Source organism: Sipha flava, unplaced genomic scaffold, assembly GCF_003268045.1.
Source record: "Sipha flava isolate LNK unplaced genomic scaffold, YSA_version1 65_pilon_pilon, whole genome shotgun sequence".
In the NCBI taxonomy this organism is placed as follows: Eukaryota; Metazoa; Arthropoda; class Insecta; order Hemiptera; family Aphididae; genus Sipha; species Sipha flava.
Window position 1 is genome coordinate 241090 of NW_020273605.1, and position 24526 is coordinate 265615.

A 24526-nucleotide genomic window follows, 5' to 3' on the forward strand; every position below is an offset into this window, starting at 1 on the left:
ATCGGCTTCGATCGAGCGTTCCGGTGACCGTTGTTTCACGTCAAAAGTACGTTATTATCTGCTGTAGTTTACCATATCATCACACGTGAAATTGTAATCGTGGTCAACAAGTGCCAAAATATCGATGCTAAATGTGCCTTTGGTAGTTAAATTAATTTCATCCGCTACGTGCTGGGCAGTCTAATATAATAAGATTTCCAATAAATACTTGAAAACTCCAAGTGAAACTGGAAAAACACATCGGAACATTACACATGCACAATGAACTGTTACGCCGTGATAAGATTATCACACTATCGTCTTGTGTAGGGCGTGGATACTTCTCTTTCACGACAGTCAACTATCGGGCGTTGTCACGATAGTCACTATTGCTCCAATCCATCGTCGTGTGACCGCGGCTTAAAGGGTGGCGCAAGTGTGCGCGCGAGCGCGTACGCACCCGCCCGTCCGTGCCGATGTGCGTGCGTGCGTACACTTGTTACAATCATTGATTGAAGGAAAAACAACGGGACCTCCACGAAATAGATGGCGCTGGAAAACGAGGCTGTTGCACGGATTCGAGTCGCCTGGTTCATAAATGTACGCGTTGTAACGACACTGGCGTACAGTCGTTGTGATTTGTTAGTTTTTTTGCTGTCTTGTAACCTACAAACTGAGTACCTATGGTAACCTATATCGCTGTGTTACCGGCCCCAAGTGCCTACAACTGACCTACATCGAACGGTTTTCGATTAGCCCCGTGAAATTACACCACCGTTTCACATCCGGCCAACGATATGATGATCCGTGCGCGATACGCTTCTTTGCTGCCCGTCGCAGTATATCACTGTATATAAAAAAATAAGACCGTAAAAACGGACGCGCGATACGATTCATAAGCGGCCGAGGGGTTGACCGTTCTAGACCAGTGGTTATTCTAAATACGATATGTCGATTAAACGTATTCGATCCACACGATAATCGCTATTTAGAAGTCACGCAAAAATGCACAAATTTGCCAGTCTTTCGACCTTAGTCTAGGACGGGGGGGGGGGACCAGCTGGCGCACATCTTTTTTTCTCACTATTATTCGACCCCCAATATGATTTTTGACGTAACTTTATCAAAATATCAAACGATTTTTATTTAAAAAGAAATACGCATTATTTCAACCAATAGTGTAATAATTTGAAAACTTTTTACCCAGGCCTTCCTCGAAGTGATGTAGATGAAAAGATATTTATAAATGCCTATTACAAAATATACACTGGTCACTGATAGCGATGTCAACGATATATCGTTATATTCTGTGTATATTTTACACCTACTATGTATAACAAAATTATATTGTAACCTATATCGACATTATTCGTGATTTTATGTTTGGTGGCTCGCTAGAAGATAATTGCTTACCAAAGTGCCCTGCCAAAGAAGAAAGGTTGGGCATCACTTTTCTGGACTGTAGCAAATTCATGACCCACCCCAAATAACGTCACTGCAGTGGCGGCGCTAGGCGTGGTTGATGTGGGCCATTATCCACGGCCTCGCACCTCAAAGGGCCTCGCATTCTTAAGGGCTTTATAATTAACCATAAAGAAATATGGGAGAAGTATCTATACAAAAATTAATGTATCTATGAAATTATTCATAAAAAAATCATAAACATAATAATTACATATATAGGTACTCGTCAATAATTCATCATATTAGAATACAATTTTGTACCAATGTAGTTATTTTTTGTTACTATTGTATATTAAAAATACATTATATGAGCGTCAGTTAAAATTGGAAACATGATTTATTATTTCTAAAAATCATAGGACAATTTGACAGAAACAGTATTGTCAGTATTAAACTATTAATGTCTAATGGTCGTTTCTTGGAATTCCTCTATAGTCAATACATGTATTGAGTATACTATTGTTGCCGAATGTTATCTTTCGTCATTAGTCATTACTAGAGCAAGGACTTTCATGCATTAAAAAAATCATCAAATATGAATTTAAAAATATGCTCTTATGAATCAAAAAAACTAAAAATATGCGGTTAATTATGCTCTTAAAAAAATTAATTTTATTATTATTCACTATAAGTTTTAACTAGATTTATTTTATTAAATTGATTTGGAATCTTTTTTTGAATGTTGGATCCTAATCTTCTTAATTATTATTCTGCACCTAATAAAACAAAAAAGGTATTTTAAAATAATTGTTGAATTATTCTCAAATATTCACCTTACCTAAATTAGAATTGCACTAAATTATTAAATACACGAAACTAACACACACGCAGTAAATCTTTTAGAACTAATTTAATCTATCCATTAACTATAGATAGTTGATACTATCGTTTTTAATTTATCATTATATATTCAATTTGTAAAAATACAAAAATAGACATAATAAATACCAGGGTTGAAACGTTTAATACGGTATAGTATAAAACACGTATTATAAGTACGTATAAAACGTATAAAACATATAGTATAGAACACAAAATTATATACGTTTTATACTGTATAAAAATTAATTTATAATATTTAAAGTTCAAATTAAACTTATTAAACTAACTATAAAATAAGGAAACATACATTATAAATAGACAATTGTGGTGCTATTATATATTAATAATTATCAGTATCTTATCGCAGACATATTTATAGTAAATCCATTGTACTTAGAACTTGTGATATTTATAACATTTTCAATATTTTTTTTTTTGTTGTCATTCGATTGAAAATAGGTTTCTGCCTTCTGGTATAGTATATTATTTATATTTTATTATTACATTTCATTAGTCTGTGTCTTGTTATCGTCGCGTTCGCACGTTATTGTGTTATACACAAACACAATTTTGAATATAATTCAATATAATTTTATTATTTTGTAAGTAATTTAAAAATTCAAATAAACAAATATGACTGTTCGTCCAACACATAGTGGATGGGATGTTAATTATATATGGCACAAAGAAGAAGCAAAAGGTAAAAAACGTTAATTAGTGTATATAATAATTACTTAAAAAATAAAATAATACAAAATCTAATATATATATATATATATATTATTAATTCATAGGTAAACAATTAGCAAAATATTTACTTTGTTCAAAAATATTGTCCAATACGAGTAAATCACGTTTATTGATGCACCGTAATACTTGCAATACTTCAAAATTATTCAAAATAGTTACAACAGGAATTAAAAAATCTACTCATTCTACTGCTACTAAAATTATCCGTAATGAAGAACCGCCAGTATTAAAAATAATGGGTAGAGCATCTTTTCCTATCTTACCAGTAGCGTCAAGTTCAACATCTGAAACTCAAACTCAAGGTAAACGTAAACATATAAATATATTTGAATCGGATTCAGAACCAGATGATCCATTTAATAATGCAAATTCATCTACTACTATGCCTAATTTAAGTTTAAATACATCCACTGTATGCTTATCGATTCCATTAGAAGCTGACAATGATGTTCAACTCGCAAGTTTTTCACGTGAAAAACAATTAGAAATGTCTAATTCTAATGATACTATCATACTTACTCCTGAAAGTTTTACCTCAAAAAATTCTGATACATTCGTTACACTAAAAAATAAAAATAAACAGCAGGATACTATTCAACGTTACCATGATAAAATAACAAATGCTGAAATTGATTTAGTTAATTTTAAATTGGGAAAATTGTTTTTTGGATGCAATATTCCATTTTCTGTAGTCGAATCGGTACATTTTAAAGATTTTTGCCAATCATTAAGACTCGCATATAATCCACCATCACGAACTACCCTATCAACTCGCGTTTAAATAAAGTACACGATAGTTTTTGTGCAGCTATAAAGTTTCATTCAAATTCAGCTCTTCTAATAAATAGTTGGAAAAATGAGGCAGCTAATATAAAAAAATGTTGCTTGTTTACTGCATAGTTCTAATGGCGAAGCACTTTTCTTAGAGTCTTTTGATTTAACCGGTATTAAAGAAACTGCAATAGGAATTTCTAATATAGTGTACAAAAGTATATCTTTAGCTTTAGAAAAACACAGCACTTATATTTACACAGTAATTAGTGATAATGCGGCAAATATGATAAAAATTAGTAAACTTTATGAGTATAAAATTTAATAGGAAAAGACTTATTTTTTATGTATACAAATAGTCCATACTATTAACTTGGCAACTGAAAATTTTACTTAAGAATATGAATATAAAAATATATTATATTGATATATTCTGTCTGTAGCAATATTTTTTATTATTTTCTTTTTATACGTTTTATACGTGGGGTATTATACGTGTAACGTATTAAACGTTTTATACGCGTATATTATCAACCCTGATAAATACTGACCATTATTATTATTTCAAAATAATATTTATCTCTATCGTTTTTATAAGTTTATAACAAATTTTTAACCTTGATTCATGAAAAATATTCACCAAAGCGCTTGATTTTCGATAAACCATCAAAATATGCACTAAAAGCTTAAAATATGCTCTTATAATAAAAAATATGTCCCTTAAACCAAATAATGTCCAAATATGCAAAAATATGCACAAAAAACTTTGAGTATTTCATCATAAACGTTATGAAATGTATTTTGTTCTTACCAAGCATACGATAAAGTTAACCAAAAAAAATATGCAAATGCATTTCTAAACAAAACCAGTACATCAACAACTACAGACTTAGATGAATCTAATGCCAAAATGGATTTAAATGAAGGAACTTTATCCAATAAAATTTCAAAATACAATGAAGAATTGACAAAAGAAGTTGAAACTAAGTCTAATCTTGAAACTTCTCCGCCAAAAAATACTTTTGAAAATAAAGAAATTACTCTTTATGTTAACTATAATATAAATAATATTTGCAAAATAACTCATCAAATATATAATAAAAAATAATTTAAAATAAATATATCCAAATATTTATATAACAGTCAGAATTGTGCTCACTATTCCTGTCAGTACAGCTTCAGCAAAAAGAAGCTTTTCGAAGCTTAAAATAATTAAAAATTACTTACGAAATGCGATGACACAGGAAAGACTCTCAGCCATTGCCGACGCTAAGGGAGGACAAATGGGACATTTGACCAGGGTCTCGCGCTTGTTAAAGGGCCCCTTGATTTTTAATTATCATCTTAATACCGTGAGACACATTGATATTTTATATCAACAAATTATAAATCTATATTATGCCTATCATCAGTTATTTGGAAAATGATATCTAAATTTAGCCATAGTACAAATTACAAAGTAAATCGTTATTGATACGACGAAAGCGTAATATTTTGACGATATCCGTCGACAGTGGCGGCGCCAGGGGTGGGCCAGGGCCCACCTTAAAAAGTCTCGAGCCCCCTTGTGGCCCACCCCAAAAATTAAATTTAATCATATTATAATACTAAAAAATATCTCATGAATAAATCATTATTTATTAAAATATGAAAATATTAAGTCATAATAGTTAGATGACGTGAACAACATTTTGAATGGGTTGAAAACTATGCACTATGCTTTCAAGCCTTATAAATAACGTGTATTTTCCAGCGGCTGAATACGAAAATAATAAGTTTTTTTTTTTTATTTAAACTTTGTGGGTACAATTAGTTTCAACAATTACAATTAAAAATACAATTACCATAGAAACAGTACAGTATAAGATTAGATTAAAAAGCCTGAATGGTTAAAGAAAGATATTATATTTATTATGATGTTTTTTTGTTGGTTTGAAAGTATACTTATAAGGTCGAAAGTGATGTTGGAGGTATTCAAAATAGATAATAGGTGGTCACGATGTGTTGATAAGCTGGGACAGATGAAGAGTAGATGGTTAATATCACAGACCATAGGGTCATTGTATAGTGTACAGAGAGGGGAATCGTCCAATGACAGTTTAAAGGAATGAGAAGGAAGTCGTGTATGGCCAAACCGGAGGCGAGAGAACGATATTATGCATTTTCGAGAAAGATCGATGTTATGAAACCATGGTAGTGTTGGAATGGTTGGAGATATCTTTCTGTACCAGGTGGCGAAGTAAGGAGGGAGTGAGACCCAGTGTCTAAGCCAAAGATTAGAAGTACAGGACCTAAGGATGAGGATAAAATCAGACCATAGAATTTTCATACTTGGAGGGCATTTGAGTGAAGCAGAGAATTTAGCTAGCTTGTCAACGAATTCGTTTCCCGCAATTCCAGTATGGCTTGGTACCCATATGAATTGAATGTCCAAGCCAGATTCTATAAGGGAAAATAAAAAATGTCTGATAGTGATTATAAGAGGAGAGAGATGTGATTTGAAAACGTTAGAAGAGAGAGCTTGAAGACAGGACAGAGAGTCAGTGGCGATGAGATAATTGTTTGAAGATAAGGATGAGGCTCTGTTGAGTGCCTCAATAATAGCGAAACATTCAGCTGTAAAAGAATAAAAAAAAAAAAAAAATAATAAGTTATATTTATTAATTATTAAATATTAATCAATGTTATTAATAATTTTGTTGAAAATTCCATGAACTACGGGTTTAGATTATTAACCAACTATGATAAAGAAAATACAATGGAAAACATTCTATTTTTAGATACTTTTGAAATAATATTGTATTGTCTAGTTGTAAAGAATCAATAACAGTTTAATCGACGGCAATGCGCGAGGTACTGTTATCTACAATCTACTGTATATTTTTAATTTTGTATAATCGTATATTCGTGTATGTAGTTTATACTATTCTATGTTTTGTGGTCATTTGACAGTTGATTTTGTTCTTGATTGTTACTAAACTGTTTGGTGTTTAAGGTATTTTACCGATACGATTTTTCGCCATTTTAAATTAAATCAATATTTAATTAATTATTTGAACGTTTTAACTCGTCATCATGTCAGAAAGCAATATCGAAAATGAGACTATTAAAACAAAAAAGGTCAGATCTATAAAATATTTTTTTTCTGCGCCTAAAAAGATAAAATTGAAAGTAAACAATGCATCTGATTTTAATTCTTCTTCTGATGGTAATTTTTTTTAAATAAATATTATGAGAATTAATAATTAATATTAAATCATACCTAATGAACATTTTAGCAATGAATCCGAAAACTACAAAATTTGTAGTAGATAAAAATATTTATCATTTGACTGTTGGTGATTGAACATAATACAACTAATACACTAATACAGAGTTTTCAAAACCATTTAAAAAGTAAGTTGACAAACACATTATTTAATCATATTCAAATAAAATTAAATAAATTAAGATTGATATAAATAAATGTGTTGCACAGACATATGATGGAGCTAATTTTATGAGAGGTTCAATTAATGGAGTTCAAGTTTTATTTAAAAATAAAGTTCCTCATGCTTTTTATATTCGTTGCCACAATCATCGTCTTAATTTAGTTCTTGTAGATGTAGCAAAAAATGCAGATGAAGTAAATTTTTTTTAAATTTTTTACAAGATTTTTATAATTTTATATCTGGATCTTAAATTCAATCTAAGTTTATTGAACTTCAAATACAAATTTTAAAAATTCCAAAACCAATTGAACTTAAAAGATTATGCCTTACTCGTTGGTCATCTCAAATTCATACAAGTCGAGCTGTTAAAGCTACTTTGAAAGTTATATTGTTGATATTATATAAGATTTCAAATGAAAAAAAGTATGCGTTCCTCAGAAGCTACTGGTTTACTTAAGAACATAGATTTTAAATTTATATATTTATTACTTTTTTTTAATGATTTACTTTCCCAATTTATCTTGTTGACCAAATATTTACAAGATAAAAATGCTGATATGGCCAAAGCAATTATATTAATGAATTCTCTTAAAGAACATTTTTATGAAATAAGAACTGATCTAAGTTATCATTCAAAATTATATAGTGAATCCAAATTAATGGCAAATAAATTAAATATAAAACACCCTTCTGCACAAAATAAAGAAAAAAACAAGAGTTAAAAAATTACCCAAACATTTGCAAAAATTTATAGTTGAAGGTAGTTCATTGGAAAGTTCAGTATTAAGTTCAGAAACTGATTTTCGAAAAAACCTTTATTTAATTATTATAGATAAAATCAATGCTGAACTAAGTAAAAGATTTTCTAATAACGAAGATTAATTGATGGGAATCTGTGTAATGGACCCAAGAAATAGTAATTTTTTGGATAAAAATCTTATTCATCCATTAGCTTATATGTGTGATATTGATTCTTTAGATACTGAATTAAACATTATTAGAAAATCAATAAAACAATTTGAATTAAAATACCATTCTATAAAAACTATTTTTCAATTTCATAAATTTTTATTGGATTATCAACTAGCATTTTTTGAATTATACAAGTTATTTACTATTGCAATTATAATACCTGTATCTTCAGCAGCATGTGAAAGAACTTTTTCATGTATGAAAAGAATTAAATCATATTTGAGAAATTCTATGCTTTACAACAATCAATCTAGCTTAAGCATATTTGCTATAGAAAAATCTGAAGCAAAATCATTAAATATTGAGGATATAATCAATATTTTTGCTGAATGACATAACAATAGAAGAATTCTATTAAAATAAATTATTTATATTATTATGTATTTTATTGCTGTTTTTTTTAACTTGCCTACATGTGTTATACAGGTACTTATATAATATATTATTATCTTATCGTTCTTATTATTACCAATTAATTTTTATTAAGTAAACAAATAATTAATATTAAAAGTTTTTAATTGTTCAATTTTATCTTTAAACACAGTTGTTTTTTATTTTATCTTAAAATATTATTTTTATATTGATTTTTTTTTTATATATAATAAGATATATTTGTTGAACTGTTTATTTGAATTGGTATTATAACATAATATAATGTTTATTGTCAGTTTAAAATATTTGTAGTTATGTTTTTATAGTTACAGAAACTCAATTGTACTACAACTGATGCCTGATGGTGTAATTGGTATTGAGTGTAATTTTGGGTTAGGGAGTATAAAAATTAAAAAGTGTTTACATGAATATATATTTTGTTAGGAAATAAATACTATTAATAAATGTTTACAAATCATTGTTTTAGTAAGTTTACATGATGAAGTGTGAAAAAAATTGAAAAATTGAAAGTTAACCCTCCCCCCCATCAGCACAACTTCCTGTCATCACTATTGTTTTATATATATATATATATCAAGTCAACAATTTGGCCCTCCCTAAAAAATTTTGGCCCTAGCCTAGCCCACCTGGTATTAAAATTCTGGTGCCGCCACTGCCCGTCAAGTAGGATTCCTACAATAAATAATAATATAAATATTTATTTTCTATATAGTTATTGTTTAAAATTTGAAAAAAACATTATTTTTTTAAAAAAAATCCTGATTTAAAAAAAAGCTGGAATTTCGCCCTTCTCTGGGAACTTTAAGGCTAATACATATGTCCAGGACCTCGTAATACCTAGCGCTAGCACTGCTCTCAGTATTAGTAGTTTTGTTCATTGAAATGAAAATTGCGAATAATTTAAATTACAAAGATATACTTAAAACATTTAGTGAAGCAAAAAGCCATAAAGTTCATTTCTTGTAAATAAAATTTAAAAAAATTTAAACTTCTTATAGTATTATTAATTTAAAAAAACAAGTATTTAATTTTATAATTATGTGTAAATAAAATTATACTACAACTACATTTGCAAATAAAAGGTTAATAATAAGAATTTATTGTTTTAAAAAATTCTAAATCTTAATATTTATTAAATAATTATTGTTACATAAATTATGTTTACTAAAAATTTTAAAAAAAGGCCTTTTTAAGTCTACTTCGCCCACATATAAATTTTACCTTGCCTCACCAATGGTTTAAAACTTCGAATTGTTAAAAAATGCATGGTACACCACCATCAATGCTCCCATCGTAGGTATTTGGCGGAATAATAGTGGTGTCTAATAAACAAAAATAACAACATATTTGATTGTTTTTTAAGAAATTTGAAATTATATTGTATTTATTTAAATAATTTAAATTGTGTTATTGTATGCACTATTATAAAATGTATTATTATTATTATTATTATTAATTGTTTATTATTTATTGAATCGTATGACATAAATTATGGTTCTTTTTCAAAATATCTCCAGTAATAATATCTCTGGTACAAATAATTTTAAGAGAAAACAATGAATATTTTTAATGTACCTAGATATTATACAACAACATATTAGTAAAATATAATATAACAAGTATTAATAATATATACCGAATAAAAGTATTTCTAAAAGAAATTTAGAAATGTATTATGTTTTTAATTATGAGCCTGGATTTATATGCATTTAAAAAAGTCTCAAATATGATGCAAATATGCAAAGAAAAAGTGGCTAAATATGCAATTATATGCATTATGTTACAATTATAAAATGAGTTTTTTTTTTAAAAAAATCACACTTTTATACCAAATAAAATTTTAAATACTTTATCAAAAATAAACAATTGATAATATCTACTCCTTTATATTTCAAATAATTCAAATCAACCTAAAACTTTTAGAAAACTTAAAAACGAGAATACAAATAAAAAAAAAAAAACTAAAAATAAATATTTTAGATCATTTGAAAAACTACTCTCAAAAAACTAATAGAAAACTTAAAAAAATACAAAACTTTTAAAATAACATTTTTTGAAATTTAAATATTTTAAACATAATAATATAAATTATAAAACATGACAGAACAACACTTAAAATTAAAATATTAAAATAGGTTTTATTAATAATTTTCATAACACTGAACAATAATATATTTTACCATATTTTCTGATATCATTGAAGTTCTTTCTTTTCAGTTAGAATTAACTTATACGTACTAAAAGACCTTTCTACATCCATCAAAGTTAAAGGTGCAAACATGGGCTTACATATTTATGGTGGGGGAGGGCCTTCCAAAATGAAAAACACCATTGTTAAAGATTGTTATTTTTAACATGGATATGTTTTAATGCTGGGGGTTTTCAAAAATATGTCGCGACTCTGAGAATGTTGCTTATGGGATAATTTAATATTTAATATTTATAAAATATGTTTATTCTTTTAAGAAAATATGTGGTGAATTTTGAGTGACTCCAATAAAAAAAATTGTTTATAACTATGTAATTTTTATACTTTTAAAAAATTATAAATCATTAAAAAAATTGAGTTTTTATTTAAAAAGTCTAATATTGTATCCAGTTTTCTTAAATTTCAACTCTAAAATTAATAATAAAAAAAGTTAACATGTGAATTATAACAATAGGAATTAAGAGAAATTAATACATACATCCACATTCATAATTGATCCCATCACATCAGCCCCATAAATTGTTGTACCGAAATTTTTACTCTTCCAATATTTTCTTTCAACTTTGTTATAATCAAAGGCATCAGGAGCTTGATTGTCTGAGGAGCTTTTGATCAATGCTTTAAAATCGGACACTGATATTGATCTCTTTTTTGAACTAGTTATGGTGTATATTCCCTGTTTACCTTTTATTACCAAAAATAATTATAATAAATATTAGAAGATTAACCTATATTATTAATCCGTTAGAATAATATGAATTATTAAACTAATTACTTGTTTAACTGGAGCTGAGATAATTGTATTCATAAAATCGTGATCATTATAAGGATTCTTCCTTTGATTTCACCCAATTGGTGGAATAACCTAAAGAAAAAATAAATTTTTTAAATAATAAAAAAAAAAAAAATGATATAACAAACACAATACAAATGTATAATCAATTGCTATGAATTTCATAAAAACAAATAATAAAATATGTACAGAATTCAAAAACAAATTTATAAAATTGCTAATGTTTATTCTACAAAATATAATTAATTTCTTTTTTTATTGCTTTGCCTTTGATAGAATACAGCAAATAATTAATTTTAATATCAATAATTTAGTTAAAAAAAAAACTGTTCATATATATACATTATATCTTGTGGTTTTACAATAAATGCAGTGTCTAATAAAGCAGTTCTAACTATGATTTTAGAATGGCTAAATAATATTTAAAAAATATAAAAATTTATAGTTCATAAAAATTTTTAAATTTATAATATTAAATTCAATAAAAGTAGAAACAATAAAATAAACAAAAATAATAAAAAAGTTATTGCTTACAACATACAAATGAAAAATATAAAATAAATATTTTATTTACTTCATAATTTTTATATTATAGTATAAATTTGGTTTTAGCGTAGGGCGCTAAGATTTGTTAAAGAATTACATTTTTCCTGCAAATACTGTTGGTCAAGTATAATTTAAAACGGAATAAAGAATTGCAAAGTGATAAAATTACGTACATTGCCTAATCCAGCATGGTGTGCACTATTTAATTCCATGAATTGGATGTAAGAAGGAAAGTTTATAAATTCTTTGATGGTAAATCTAAATACCATAATTTTAGGAGGATCACTCATCTTGGATAAAATATACATAAACATATTAATAATAGTAAACACAATAAAATATGTTCATTATTAATTAATCAGACTAATTATAGTTACATATATTTTTATAATTTACATATATACAAGGTATAGTTTAACCAACATCATTATGAAAATAAGTAAAATAATATGGCATTATTTTTTATTGCGATTATTTTTATTTAATCACTAATTTTTTTAAAATTATTTTTCGATGAAAGATATTTGAAAATTTAAATTTATAAAAAATACAAAACGACAAATTTATCAATAGTAAATACCAGCACTATGTCCTATCGCTAATATTGAAAATTAAAACTGTTAAAACTGTTACTTATAAAAAGTATATTAAAATAAAAAACAAGAAAAAAATATAGTATCTATATTATCAAGTATTTGGGCTTATATTGCTAATATAAATTTCATTACAGCCTTAACTGGAGAACCGTAAATATAATCACTGTCTAGATAACAGACAATACATGGTATTGAAGTAAAAACAGAATGGATAAACAATTAACTGAATTTTTGACTCAAAATATTGTATGGATTATGTATTGATATAGTGCTAAGAGTGATTGTATTAACGATGAGAAAATGACAAGGCCATCTCATTTTAAGATACAGGGATATTCAAAATACTTACATATTCTCCAACCAGTGCCTTAATAACCGAGTGTATTGCATGTATAAAACACATTGGCCTAGGGCCTCAATGATAAAAATTGAAAAATATGTAGAAAGAAAGAAAATAAAACTATTTTGTTATAATAATTATTAATGGAGATTGAAAAATTGATCAATTGTTTTGTATACCTTATTGTACATCAATGATTCTTATGCGGCCTGAATGACTGAAATTAAAAATAGTTAGGTTATGATCGATTAAAGGTATGGTTTCTCTGCGGAGTATAAACGCAAGGGAGACATTAATTTTATTTACACCCAGACATAAATTAGTGAGTGGTTACAGCACTGTCTAAAACAGACTTCATACTATTCAAAATGAATTTCAACTTTAAACAATATTCTCAGATGGTAATAGCATAATATTGCTTTAAGTCGTAACGTAAGGATAGTTTTCTTATTGTTTGGTTAAAAAATCATACGTACTTTGTAGTGACTATGAGAATCCGACAAATCTATGTTGAACAAAACTGAACGGATAATAGAGACATTTCAGATTATTCACAACGTTCGATTCTAGTGTTTTCGATCAAACGGCCAATGTACAAATGTCGTAAAGCGAAGTTAAAACGAAACTATCAACAATCATAATTGACAACAGGTTATCTGGTAAGTATCGTGCCCGATTTTTGATGTCTTCATTATTGGCATAGTCACTACGTGCCATTATTAAAACAATGGTGGGGCCTATTGAATACAATTCATCCAATCCGGTAGGATGTCTATTGTTCTTTCAATTCGGACATAACACGTGGGGTGTTACTGGAGTCGATGATTTCGAGAATCGTACCGTTATCGTTACATTTCAAATGTAATATATTTATCAGAACCCGATGCCGCCAATAATCAATGATCATGCTCACGGTCTTAGAAGTGGTTAGCCGGCATGCCGTTGTAGTCAACGTTGTTGTCTTATCACACGCGCGACTTGGCGTCAACGATAAGAATATTGTGTTCTCTTCGGTACTACGTAATTTCTTTACTTGCATTACTGCTATGCCTCGACGCGCAATCGTCATGTTAAAAATACATTTAATTGCCGATATTGCGGAAAGCAAGTTTAATTTTAGTAACCTGAAGGTCGAGCTGAATCAAGCTGGTTCGAAAATTCTTATGTAAAAATCATCTACTGATAACCATAGACCTAATATAAAAAGGTCTATGCTGATAACATCGTAGTATACTTGCGTACCTGCTATCAATATTATGATTACGATCATAATCAAATTTTCCGTGTTACAGTCTAAGGATCATTGGAGCATATTTTAATGTTTAAACAATTTTAAAGTGTATCCTGCAGATCTGTTATACATTTTTGTTTAACGATTCTCTATGCCAATAAAATATAAAAGATTAACAGTAGTGTTAAAATCATTTTATGTAAATAATTATACTTATTAGAAATTTCAAAGTATTTTCTGCTTATATTATAACTGTTCTTTTTTGTAGGTGCGTACCTAGATTTGGTTTGTTATCAACAATGAAACTTGTTGTTTGTGTTAAAAAAAACACAACTGCCCTCTGTATTGAATGTCATTCTTGAAATATTTTTATGCTTTAGTATGTATATATATGTGTGTGCTTCTTTTTTTAAAAAAAAAGTTTTTATAATATAGAAAATAAAAAAATTGTAACAAATCGATACCAATATCGAAATACTAATATATATACGAATTATCAATATTGTGCATCACTAATAATTATAAAAATATTTCTGTATTTACCATTTCAGTTAGTACCCAAGTATAATTGGTACTTATATACATTTCATTTAAAAATATTCAGTGTATTACCAACCCAAAAAATTATAAACTAGATATTTTAATGTTGCCATAATACTATTTTCAACGGTAGTTGTAATTTTAATAGTAGTATTAACATATTTAAATTTTTTCAGAGTAAAATTATTTAGCTACCTCGAATATATAATTATTATTTTTCTTATACATTAAGAGGTATAGCTATATAATAATAAATCAAAGACTGATTACCCTACATTAAATATATTTTGCTAACCAATTTTATTAAGTCTTTTGTATGTATTCTGTTTTTATAATAATATCAATATTATAATATTATGTAATTTTAGAATTTTAGTTTAGTTTAGTTAAATTGTTACTTATACCTGCTATTTATCCATAAACGCAAATCATTTATTTCTTTTATAGTGATTTAATCAACAAATAATGAACAATATTTAATACTAATACCAGAAAAATTAATTAATCTTATCATCAACAACTTTAATCAAATAATTAAATTCTAAAATCTTGATAGATTTAAATATTGAAAATAATTTATTTTATAATATAATGATTATATATAATATTATATATCTATACAGATGAATATTATTAATACAAATAAATTTATTGCAGGATTACGAATTATCGTTTCACTTATTTATGGTGAAAATTTGTCAGTTTTAGAATTGTGATGGATGATAATGTTGAAGATAAAATAATATATCAAGTTTATTTAACACATATGAAGTTATTATCATCAAAATTGACATCAGCTAAAAACAAAGTTAATTCATTTTACAACATGTGGAAGTATATGCAGTTTTACATAGTCAAACCAGAAGTTATAATTTTTCTAGCATTACTGCTATGTTTACTTCTCTTTTCTGGAAATTTATTTCAAAGCACTAATGGATTTTTTAAAAAAATTAATAGAAATTTGTCCTTTATTGGTTTTAATAATTTCCAACAATTAATGGTTGATGAAAAAAATGCACTAAGTAAGAACTGGAAATTTGAAGGTAAAAATGTAGCTTTGTATGCCATTAAAGGTAGACGATCTCAAATGGAAGATAGATGTGTCATTAAAACTAATATTATGGACACAGGCATTTCATTATTTGCTGTTTTTGATGGACATGGGGGTGAAGTGAGTGTAAAAAATTGATATTATATACATTTTTTTTTTTTTTAATTTATGGTAGTTTTAGTATATGTAGTATGTAATATATTTTAATAATTAATAATAGATTCAACTAGAGACTTGTTTTTGAGAAGGCTTCTTTAAAGTTATATTAAATTTGAACATAAATTCTCTATGTTTTAAACAATTATATAACATTTTACACAAATATTAAAATAGAGATTCATAATGAAAAAAATTAAGATTTTTATTTAATATATTTGGCAATTGAGTGCTTTTTATAATTTGTGTGATACCATGTAAATAATATTTTTGAATATTTTACTGATTATTATTACTCAAAATTATATTATTCTCACTTAGAAAAAGTATAACAAATAAATGATCTACCTGAAATTAAATATGAAAACATTCTGATAAGTACAAACTGGTTGGTGGTTATCAAAAAGTTTCCAAAAATGTTTTCTTAGTTTGAATATTATTAAATATAATAAGTCTCAATACTTTGATTTGAGTATTTTTCACATGGAATTTTAATTTAAAATTTAACCTAAATCAATGTTTGTGATTTTACCTAATATTTAAGTAGTACACTTTCCCAGTATTTTTGATTAAAATGTAATTTTTTTAATAACATTGACATATATTATGCATTTTTTTACTTTTTGAAGTTATTAAATAAGTTAGTACAATTTATAACTCTAATTTCACATTGTATAATATTAAAATTAATAGAAATGGTATTATTATTGTTTTTACTAATTTACAAATTTGTTTTATTATTGGAAACTCGTATCAATATTTGGGTTTTGTGTTTGAAATACAATTTAAATTACTTTACTTATAGTGTTTTAAGTTGTCTATAATTAATTAGTTATATATTTTATTAATTATTTTAATTATTTTCAGTTTGCTGCAGATTATGCAACTACACATTTAATGAAAAATCTAATTAATAAGGTAGTTGAAGTAAAAAAATTACATGATAAAAATCCTGATACAGCTTATGAAACCAAAATAGCAACTTCAAATACGCCAGACAATCTAACACCTCAGATGAAAACAAAATTAAAAAAAATAGAAACATTTTCACTAACAAAAATAAAACCAATCACCTCCACTGATGATAGTGCAATCCATCATAATAAACATAAACAAGATACATTAAGCTTAAAAAAAGATATAACTTCTTCAAAAAATGTTGAAGATGTAACAATAAATCCTTCGTCATATTTACAAAAAGGTGGAGGTATTAATTTTTCTAAGTTATTAATTGATGAAGTTCTAGCTGCTGACAAACTATTAATCGAAGCAGCAAAATTAACTTATGATATAGCAGGTAATATATTTTATTTTTCTATAATGTCAATAAATTAAATATCAATTTAAATTTACAAAAATCCCTGACTCCTAACTACATTAAATTCTTTATGATTAAAAACAAAATAATAAAAAATTGAAAATTGTATTATTTGTAATGAAAATTTAAGAATTAAAAATTTATAAAAGTTATGGTTATAGATTATAAAAAGTAATTATTATGCAACATGTTAAAAATTAACAAATAAAAGAAGTATATTGAATAGCATTATATTTTGACCATTGAATTTGAAGTAATTAATACTTCATAAATATATTAATGCTATTATTTACCTCAAAATTGCAATTTTATATTCTGCTTAATAAAAAGTGAAAAATAAATATTTTATTATATATATATATATATATGTATAAATGTTGATAAAAACATAAAATCCTCGTATATATATATATATATATATTATACTAATCAATATTTAATTTGGAAAAAAAATTGAAAATATATGAATTTCAGTAATTCAATTAAATAATAATAATTATTATAATAAATATGGACATTTATTATATTTAAGGGTTTTTTTTAAAGATTGTTTGATTAATTGCAAATTAACCTTGGGTCTAATTGAGTCTTAAATGATACTAAAGTTGAAATATTTTAACTTTTTTGTGTTTGATATTCTAAATATAGTCTGTTGTTCCTATTTGATAAAAGCTTAAAAAAATGTTATTACCCCAAGATTTTAAAACATCATTATCACTAAAACATTAAGAACAACAAATATTAATCCATTTAGATTGAACCCGGTATTTAAATATTTAAGGAACTTAAAACTTTCCTGTTTGTATAACTATTGTTCACACAATTAGTTTTTTTTAGAGATTCCTAACAAATGCTCTTAAATTTCTCTCTATCAAAATTGACCCCAATAATTTTTACTATCCTATTAATACAGCAGTATTTTGATCCTCTCAAGTGGTTGAAACTTAATTGTATTTAACAAAAAATACTCAATTATTTTAGAAATTAAAAATGATTTAATATTATTATTTACAATAAATAATAATATTATATCATTTTATACACATTTCTAATAAATTAACTAATTAAAGAATTAAAAAAATGTATTTAAACTCAATTTATCTTTACATTTATCTATATTAAAACTGCTTTTCTTCTTCTTTTTTTTGGCATTGATTGTGAAATATTTTTATAAGTAGCTCATATTCATTAATGTGTTTTTATAATTTGTGAATAAATTATTGTATTTTATTCAATCAATCCCTCATTCAGTGAGAATAATTAATTTAATCATGCATTTAAGCAATATTGGTGAAAAAAAAATGTATTTATAAAACTTAAGTCAAGTATAATATATAACCTAAATTAATTTTTGGAGTTTAGGTGTAAGCATCTAGTTATCAAAGTTATAACTTATATTGCTAATTAGTAGAGCCAAAAACTTGATATATTTGCTTATATTTTTTAATGCTTATTTTCAAGGTTTGTCTTTATATATATAGTTTGATTCATGTCAATAGTATAAATTTTATTTTGTATTAAGTTATTTATTAATACATTTTCTTTTCTTTCTTAAAAGTCTGATCTATAAATCTTTAATTATACACAATATAATATTAAAAAAAGCTAAATGGTATTGTCATAGTATGCATTAATTTACTCATTTGTTTTATTATTATTATAAATCCCACACCAATAAGGGTATTGTGTTGGGAATTATTTTATTTTATTTTTGACAGTGAAACAAAACATTTGTGAGCACCTTATTATATTTTTAGTTCTAATTTTTTTTTTTATATTTAAATACTTTAATTTAAGATGTGTGATTGCTTGTGTTTAAATTTGTTTGTAAATATTTTGATAATATTTTGAAGTTCAATGAAATTTTAATTTTTGTGTCAATTTTTTATATCGTTGAATCATTCAACATATTTTGATGTGCATTTTTTTCAAGATTCAAGGTCATTAAATTACATTATTGGTTATATTGATTAGTTTATATGTCCAATTTAGTTTTTTTTTATTATAAGATATTTAATTTAGAACTATAAAAATAAACCTCATAACAATTGATCTTATTATTTATCTAGTTTTATTTTAAAAATTATTTTAGGAAGCACAGCACTTATCGTTTTGATAGAAGGCAATACATTATTTGTTGCGAATGTTGGAGACTCAAGAGGTGTAATGTGTGATAAGAAAGGAAATGCTATACCAATATCATTTGATCATAAACCACAACAAGTAAATTTATATTTTTATATATTTTTCTTATTTATTAGATTTATTCATTTTTATTCATATAATTTATTTTAGATGAACATTTTAAAATTGTACTGATTAATAAATTATTTGAATACTGAAATGAGTAATTTAAGCTGAAAAAACTCAATATTTTATTGGTATTACATATATATATATATATAATATTTTAATTACATTTTTTATAAATGTTTATTTACTTATTCATTAGAATGTGGATATGTTTTTTTTTTCAATACATTTTGTGTTGTGAGTTTGCACAGTTCAACAAATAAATTAGAAGTTGGATAATCATAAGATAGTTAAATGATATTAATTAAATTTATATTTTATTTACATTTTAAACCAATTATACTTATAGTCTTATTTAATTTTTATATTATGAATAAAATATTTCCATCAATACTTTAGTATTATCATTAGAGCCCAGGTTTATATGCATTTAAAAAGTGTCAAATATGATACAAATATGCAAAGAAAAAGTGGTTAAATATGCAGTTATATGCATTATGTTACACTTTATATAATGGGTTTTTTTTTTCAAAAAAAAACCACACTTTTACACCAAATAAAATTTTAAATATTTTATCAAAAACAAAAATAATGGTAACCACTGCTTTATACTTCGAATCATTTAAATCAATGTAAAACTTTCAGGAAACTTAAAAACGAGAATACAAATAAAAAAAAAAAAACTAAAATAAATATTTTAGATTTTATAAATATTTCAGATCATTTGAAGTGTTGCGTTTAATCCGTGATTCCGTGAAAGTGTTAATGTCTTAGTCAACGCTTGGATGTAAGTGTAGAGAAATAATTTAAAACTTTTTATAATACGTTGATTTATTAAACTGTTAAGAAACTTATCCTAAGTACAATTAAATTTATTTAATTGCAAATATTTTAAGTCCAATAATAAAACTGTAACAAGCATTCAAGTCCAAATATTTAACTATAGAAATTATTCCTAAGTCATAAGTCCTAACAATTAATTTATAAAAATAGTTTGAAATATTTCTAAGTCCGGACCATGACATATAGTAACGTGAAGGTGCCCAGTGCAGCATAGCCAAAACTCGTCTAAATAGGGCCTGTTCGGGACCCCCTTTTATATCTGATATATGCAAGTGTGTGTGTAAATCCCAAGTGTGTATGTGTATATGAAAAATGATAATATATAAAATTTAATATGATAATTCTTTATTGATTCTGTATGCGTGTACTATATCTTGACCAGCCCATATTTAATGACAGATCCAGGATGTGGTTAACCACCCACGTGTGTGTGACTCCGATGTTCATATTCTTACTTAAACAGATAACCATGTGAATAATTTAACTTATTCACGCGTCTGGTTTCGATATTCATGAGAACCTCCTTATAATATGTTTTCTATTATGTGACTACGCAGTACGCGACAGAAGTTACCTATTCTCCAAAACGAATAAAAAACTTAAAAAAAATACAAATATTTTTAATTTATTAAAAACCCATTAAATATGCATTTTATATGCTTTAATGAATAAATATGCAATAACCCTCGAAATATGCAAAATATGCAATATAACATTTGGTATTTAAATTCAGTGTGATATGAATCGTGGACATTTTAAACCTACATAGACGTGTATACACTTAGTACATGCAAATGCATATAAATCCGGGCTCTAACTATCATATTGTAGAAATGGTGGTAATTTAAAAATTTAATTTTTATACAAGTTATGTACATTATATTATGTATTAGTACACTTAAAATATTATTTTACAATTAATCAATAATCAATTGTGATGATGTTTTGCCCAAATATATACATTATACAAATTTATTTTAATGCCAGTGACAATGTTTTGTAGAAAAAATAAATATTGATAATAAATTATGATGATTGCTAACATAAACATTTTGAAAATAAATGTGGACTAAACTAAAATTTATAAATGAAAAATAGTTGTATTGATGTAATTAAAAAATTATGACTTATTCTTACGTTCATTTTTTACTTAATTTATTCTGAATAATCTAGAAATTGTACAAAAATATGTATTTAGACCTCCCATTGTTCTTAGTATTACTTTAGTAAATGCTGTGGAATGAGGTTATAAGTGTGCCAAGGGGGGAGGGGGTAAGTGCTCTAGGGTGTCCAAAATTTAGGGAGTGTCATAAAAATTGATAATAATGAGAAAAATTTGGTGTTTTATTTTAGATAGGTATTATACTGAAACATAAGATTTATCAAATTGTATATTATACCTAAACTATTTAATATGAAATTGTGTAAATAATGTGATTAATGTGTTTTATGTGCCTATAATAATAAATAAGTGTTACCAAAGAATAGAATATTATTGATAGATAGGGCTCAGATCTTAAAGCAATTGCTTTTTTTTTTTTATATATGAGATAGAACTCTAATTTTTTAATATAAATTCATTAGTTAATTTATTTAGTTTATTAGTTTCCAAATTAACCAAATTATTTTTGCTTTTTTTGGCTTTTATTTTGTGTAAATGTTTTTTGCTTTTTCATTTACTCTAGCTGTGGAATTTTTTTATGTTTATTATACTTTAATAATAAAAAAAAATGTATTTAATTAATAACAAATGTGAAAACCCAGAATACGGACTATGGTTGTATTGGTTTATTATTGTTTTTGGCTTAATTGTCAAATAACATATAGATTATCTATCTGCAAACAGATCATTGACAAAATGTATAAATATTGTCTTAGATGCAGAAAAGAAGTTAAATGAAGCAAATGGGGATATTTCAACTGCAATATCGGGTAAACTAAATTGTGTTCTTTTGAAAAACAAAGGCTGGAAACAATTACTAGACATTAATAATATACTGATGCTGTTTAATCAAACAAAATAAATTATCATAGGTTAGATTTAAATGAAATCTCTTGCAGGAAGTGTGTACCAATAACTTCAGTGGATGTAAAGCATTCGTTTTCTATGTATAAAAACATTCTGTCAGATAATAGAGACAGTTTCACTCCTGCATCTTACAAAATACATGTTAGTTAATTATTTTATTAATTTAATTAATTTTTTTTATTTAATTTTACTAATCCATGTTAATTTTTAGTCATGCTATTTTTTTTTGCTTTTTTTAAAAATAAATATGTTTATTTTTTACTTCTTTAAGACGATTTTGTGCCTTTTTTGTTATTTATTATGCTTTAAAATCCGAGCTCTATTGATAAATAATTTAACTAAATACATTTGGAATGAAGAAAATTATACTCTAAAAATGCAATGTTAATTTTATAAGAAAAAAATTATGGGGAGGGGAGGGATCGTAAAATGTTGCTGTTCTAGAGTATTTTTGATAATTAAAACGGCACTGAATGAGATATATAATTTACCAAAACTTATGTAATATACCTTAACCTTTAATTAAAAATGATTTAGTTAAAAATAAATAAATGAGTATTTTTAAATGTTTACCTTTTTGTACATTTATGTCAATGTTAAAATTATGAATATTTCTCAATCATTTAACTCAAGTAAACACAATTTAACAAAATGTATAAAAAGTTATTTTGTTTAAAATTATAATTTTATATTATAATTCATATATAATCAAATAAAACTTTTCAAAATAAATTTTCACATGTTTTATACATTTTTCTTATATGAATAAACATTTTTTACTGAATAATATTTAACATTATTATTTTTAAATAAATATTATCAACTGTTTTATGGAATAAAATCAATATAATATAATAAACACTATGAAATGTGATGAAAGTGTAATTGTATATAAAGAGTACATTTTCTACTATATTTAAAATATTACAAACAATACTTTATACATGTATTTCATGTATATACCCAAATTATTAATTTATATTACATTTTTAATTGATCAACTAATTAAACACTTTATTTAAATTTTAGATGCGAGAAAAAAAACGAATAGCAGAAGCTGGTGGGTTTATATCCTTTAATGGCGTTTGGAGAGTTGCTGGAGTATTGGCTACATCTAGAGCACTTGGAGATTATCCATTAAAAGAAAAACATTTTGTTATTGCCAATCCAGATGTATTAACTTTTGATTTGTCTCATCATGATCCACAATTTATAATTCTTGCATCTGATGGCTTATGGGATACATATACCAATGAAGAAGCTATTGATTGTATTAAAAACCATATCGATGATTCATTTTATGGAGCACAGTATTTAACAATACAGTCATTTAATAGAGGATCTTTAGATAATATAACTGTACTAATCATTAAATTTCCGCCTATTTGGAGTAAAGAATCACAAACAGTAAACAATGGTGGAAGTGAATAATTTTTTATAGTTACAAAAGTAAGCTTATTTAACAATTTAGGAATTTTTTTTTTGTAAGTTTTTCTACTTTTAAAACTAATTTAACATTTTATATGTTAGAAGTATACCTACCTACATTAACATTCTGTGAAATAATTTAATGATAATGTTCAGTTTATAATTGTTGTATTTTTGTTTATTGTTTCATGTCATTTTCATTAATTTTATAAATATATTGTTTTCTTAAACCTTATAACTAGAATACAAATTTTGAAGGGATTTGTGTTTTTTTTTATTTTACTATTGCTTTAAAACGAAGTCATGTCAGCTACATATTCAATGTATACTATTTAGAATAAAATGCACGACATTTTTTTTTGCGTTTTTTTGTATATAAATGCTTTTTGGATATTTTGAGTATGTACTTTTGCCTTTAAGTTACATTTTTTCAAAATGTGTTCTAAATCTTGTTCAATCATTTTTTTGACAACCTTTCCCCATATGTTCAGTTTGTCATATACCATATAATATATAGTAGATTGATTTATCTTGAAACGACTATAAACATAAAAATATTCTTTTACTCTTGGAAATTTTCTTCTCAGAATTACAGTTCATTTTTCTTTGTA

The 24526-nt window shown here is 25.5% G+C and overlaps 3 protein-coding genes across 3 annotated transcripts; 2 read left to right on the forward strand and 1 right to left on the reverse strand.

The window, feature by feature from the left end:
- The first annotated feature begins 2596 nt into the window (after positions 1–2596).
- On the forward strand, positions 2597–4821 carry LOC112691651. Its single transcript, XM_025565995.1, has 2 exons — positions 2597–2965; positions 3060–4821. The coding sequence occupies exons 1-2, from the start codon at positions 2899–2901 to the stop codon at positions 3794–3796; spliced, it is 804 nt and encodes a 267-aa protein (XP_025421780.1). The 5' UTR covers positions 2597–2898; the 3' UTR covers positions 3797–4821.
- Positions 4822–5401: 580 nt separating this feature from the next.
- Positions 5402–12420, reverse strand: LOC112691606 (probable lysine-specific demethylase 4B). The gene is made up of 3 exons (XM_025565918.1): positions 12300–12420; positions 11270–11475; positions 5402–6402 (listed from the first exon to the last, which is right to left on the reverse strand). The coding sequence occupies exons 1-3, from the start codon at positions 12418–12420 to the stop codon at positions 6262–6264; spliced, it is 468 nt and encodes a 155-aa protein (XP_025421703.1). The 3' UTR covers positions 5402–6261.
- A 2033-nt stretch (positions 12421–14453) lies between these two features.
- Positions 14454–24271, forward strand: LOC112691650 (protein phosphatase 1L). The gene is made up of 6 exons (XM_025565993.1): positions 14454–14496; positions 14566–14676; positions 15495–16008; positions 16912–17341; positions 19455–19585; positions 23517–24271. The coding sequence occupies exons 3-6, from the start codon at positions 15553–15555 to the stop codon at positions 23916–23918; spliced, it is 1419 nt and encodes a 472-aa protein (XP_025421778.1). The 5' UTR covers positions 14454–14496; positions 14566–14676; positions 15495–15552; the 3' UTR covers positions 23919–24271.
- Positions 24272–24526: the final 255 nt, after the last annotated feature.

What these genes read in the sequence shown, in the direction of transcription:
- LOC112691606 (XM_025565918.1), bottom strand. Translation starts at nt 12,420, where the DNA reads ATGAGTGATCCTCCTAAAATTATGGTATTTAGATTTACCATCAAAGAA. An exon ending in TGCTGGATTAGGCAATGTAC is followed by an intron (nt 11,476 to 12,299) that starts GTAATTTTATCA and finishes TGGTAATAAAAG; the next exon opens with GTAAACAGGGAATATACACC. An exon ending in GATCAATTATGAATGTGGAT is followed by an intron (nt 6,403 to 11,269) that starts GTATGTATTAAT and finishes ATTCTTTTACAG; the next exon opens with CTGAATGTTTCGCTATTATT.
- LOC112691651 (XM_025565995.1), top strand. Translation starts at nt 2,899, where the DNA reads ATGACTGTTCGTCCAACACATAGTGGATGGGATGTTAATTATATATGG. An exon ending in GCACAAAGAAGAAGCAAAAG is followed by an intron (nt 2,966 to 3,059) that starts GTAAAAAACGTT and finishes ATTAATTCATAG; the next exon opens with GTAAACAATTAGCAAAATAT.
- LOC112691650 (XM_025565993.1), top strand. Translation starts at nt 15,553, where the DNA reads ATGGATGATAATGTTGAAGATAAAATAATATATCAAGTTTATTTAACA. An exon ending in TTGATGGACATGGGGGTGAA is followed by an intron (nt 16,009 to 16,911) that starts GTGAGTGTAAAA and finishes AATTATTTTCAG; the next exon opens with TTTGCTGCAGATTATGCAAC. An exon ending in ATTAACTTATGATATAGCAG is followed by an intron (nt 17,342 to 19,454) that starts GTAATATATTTT and finishes AAATTATTTTAG; the next exon opens with GAAGCACAGCACTTATCGTT.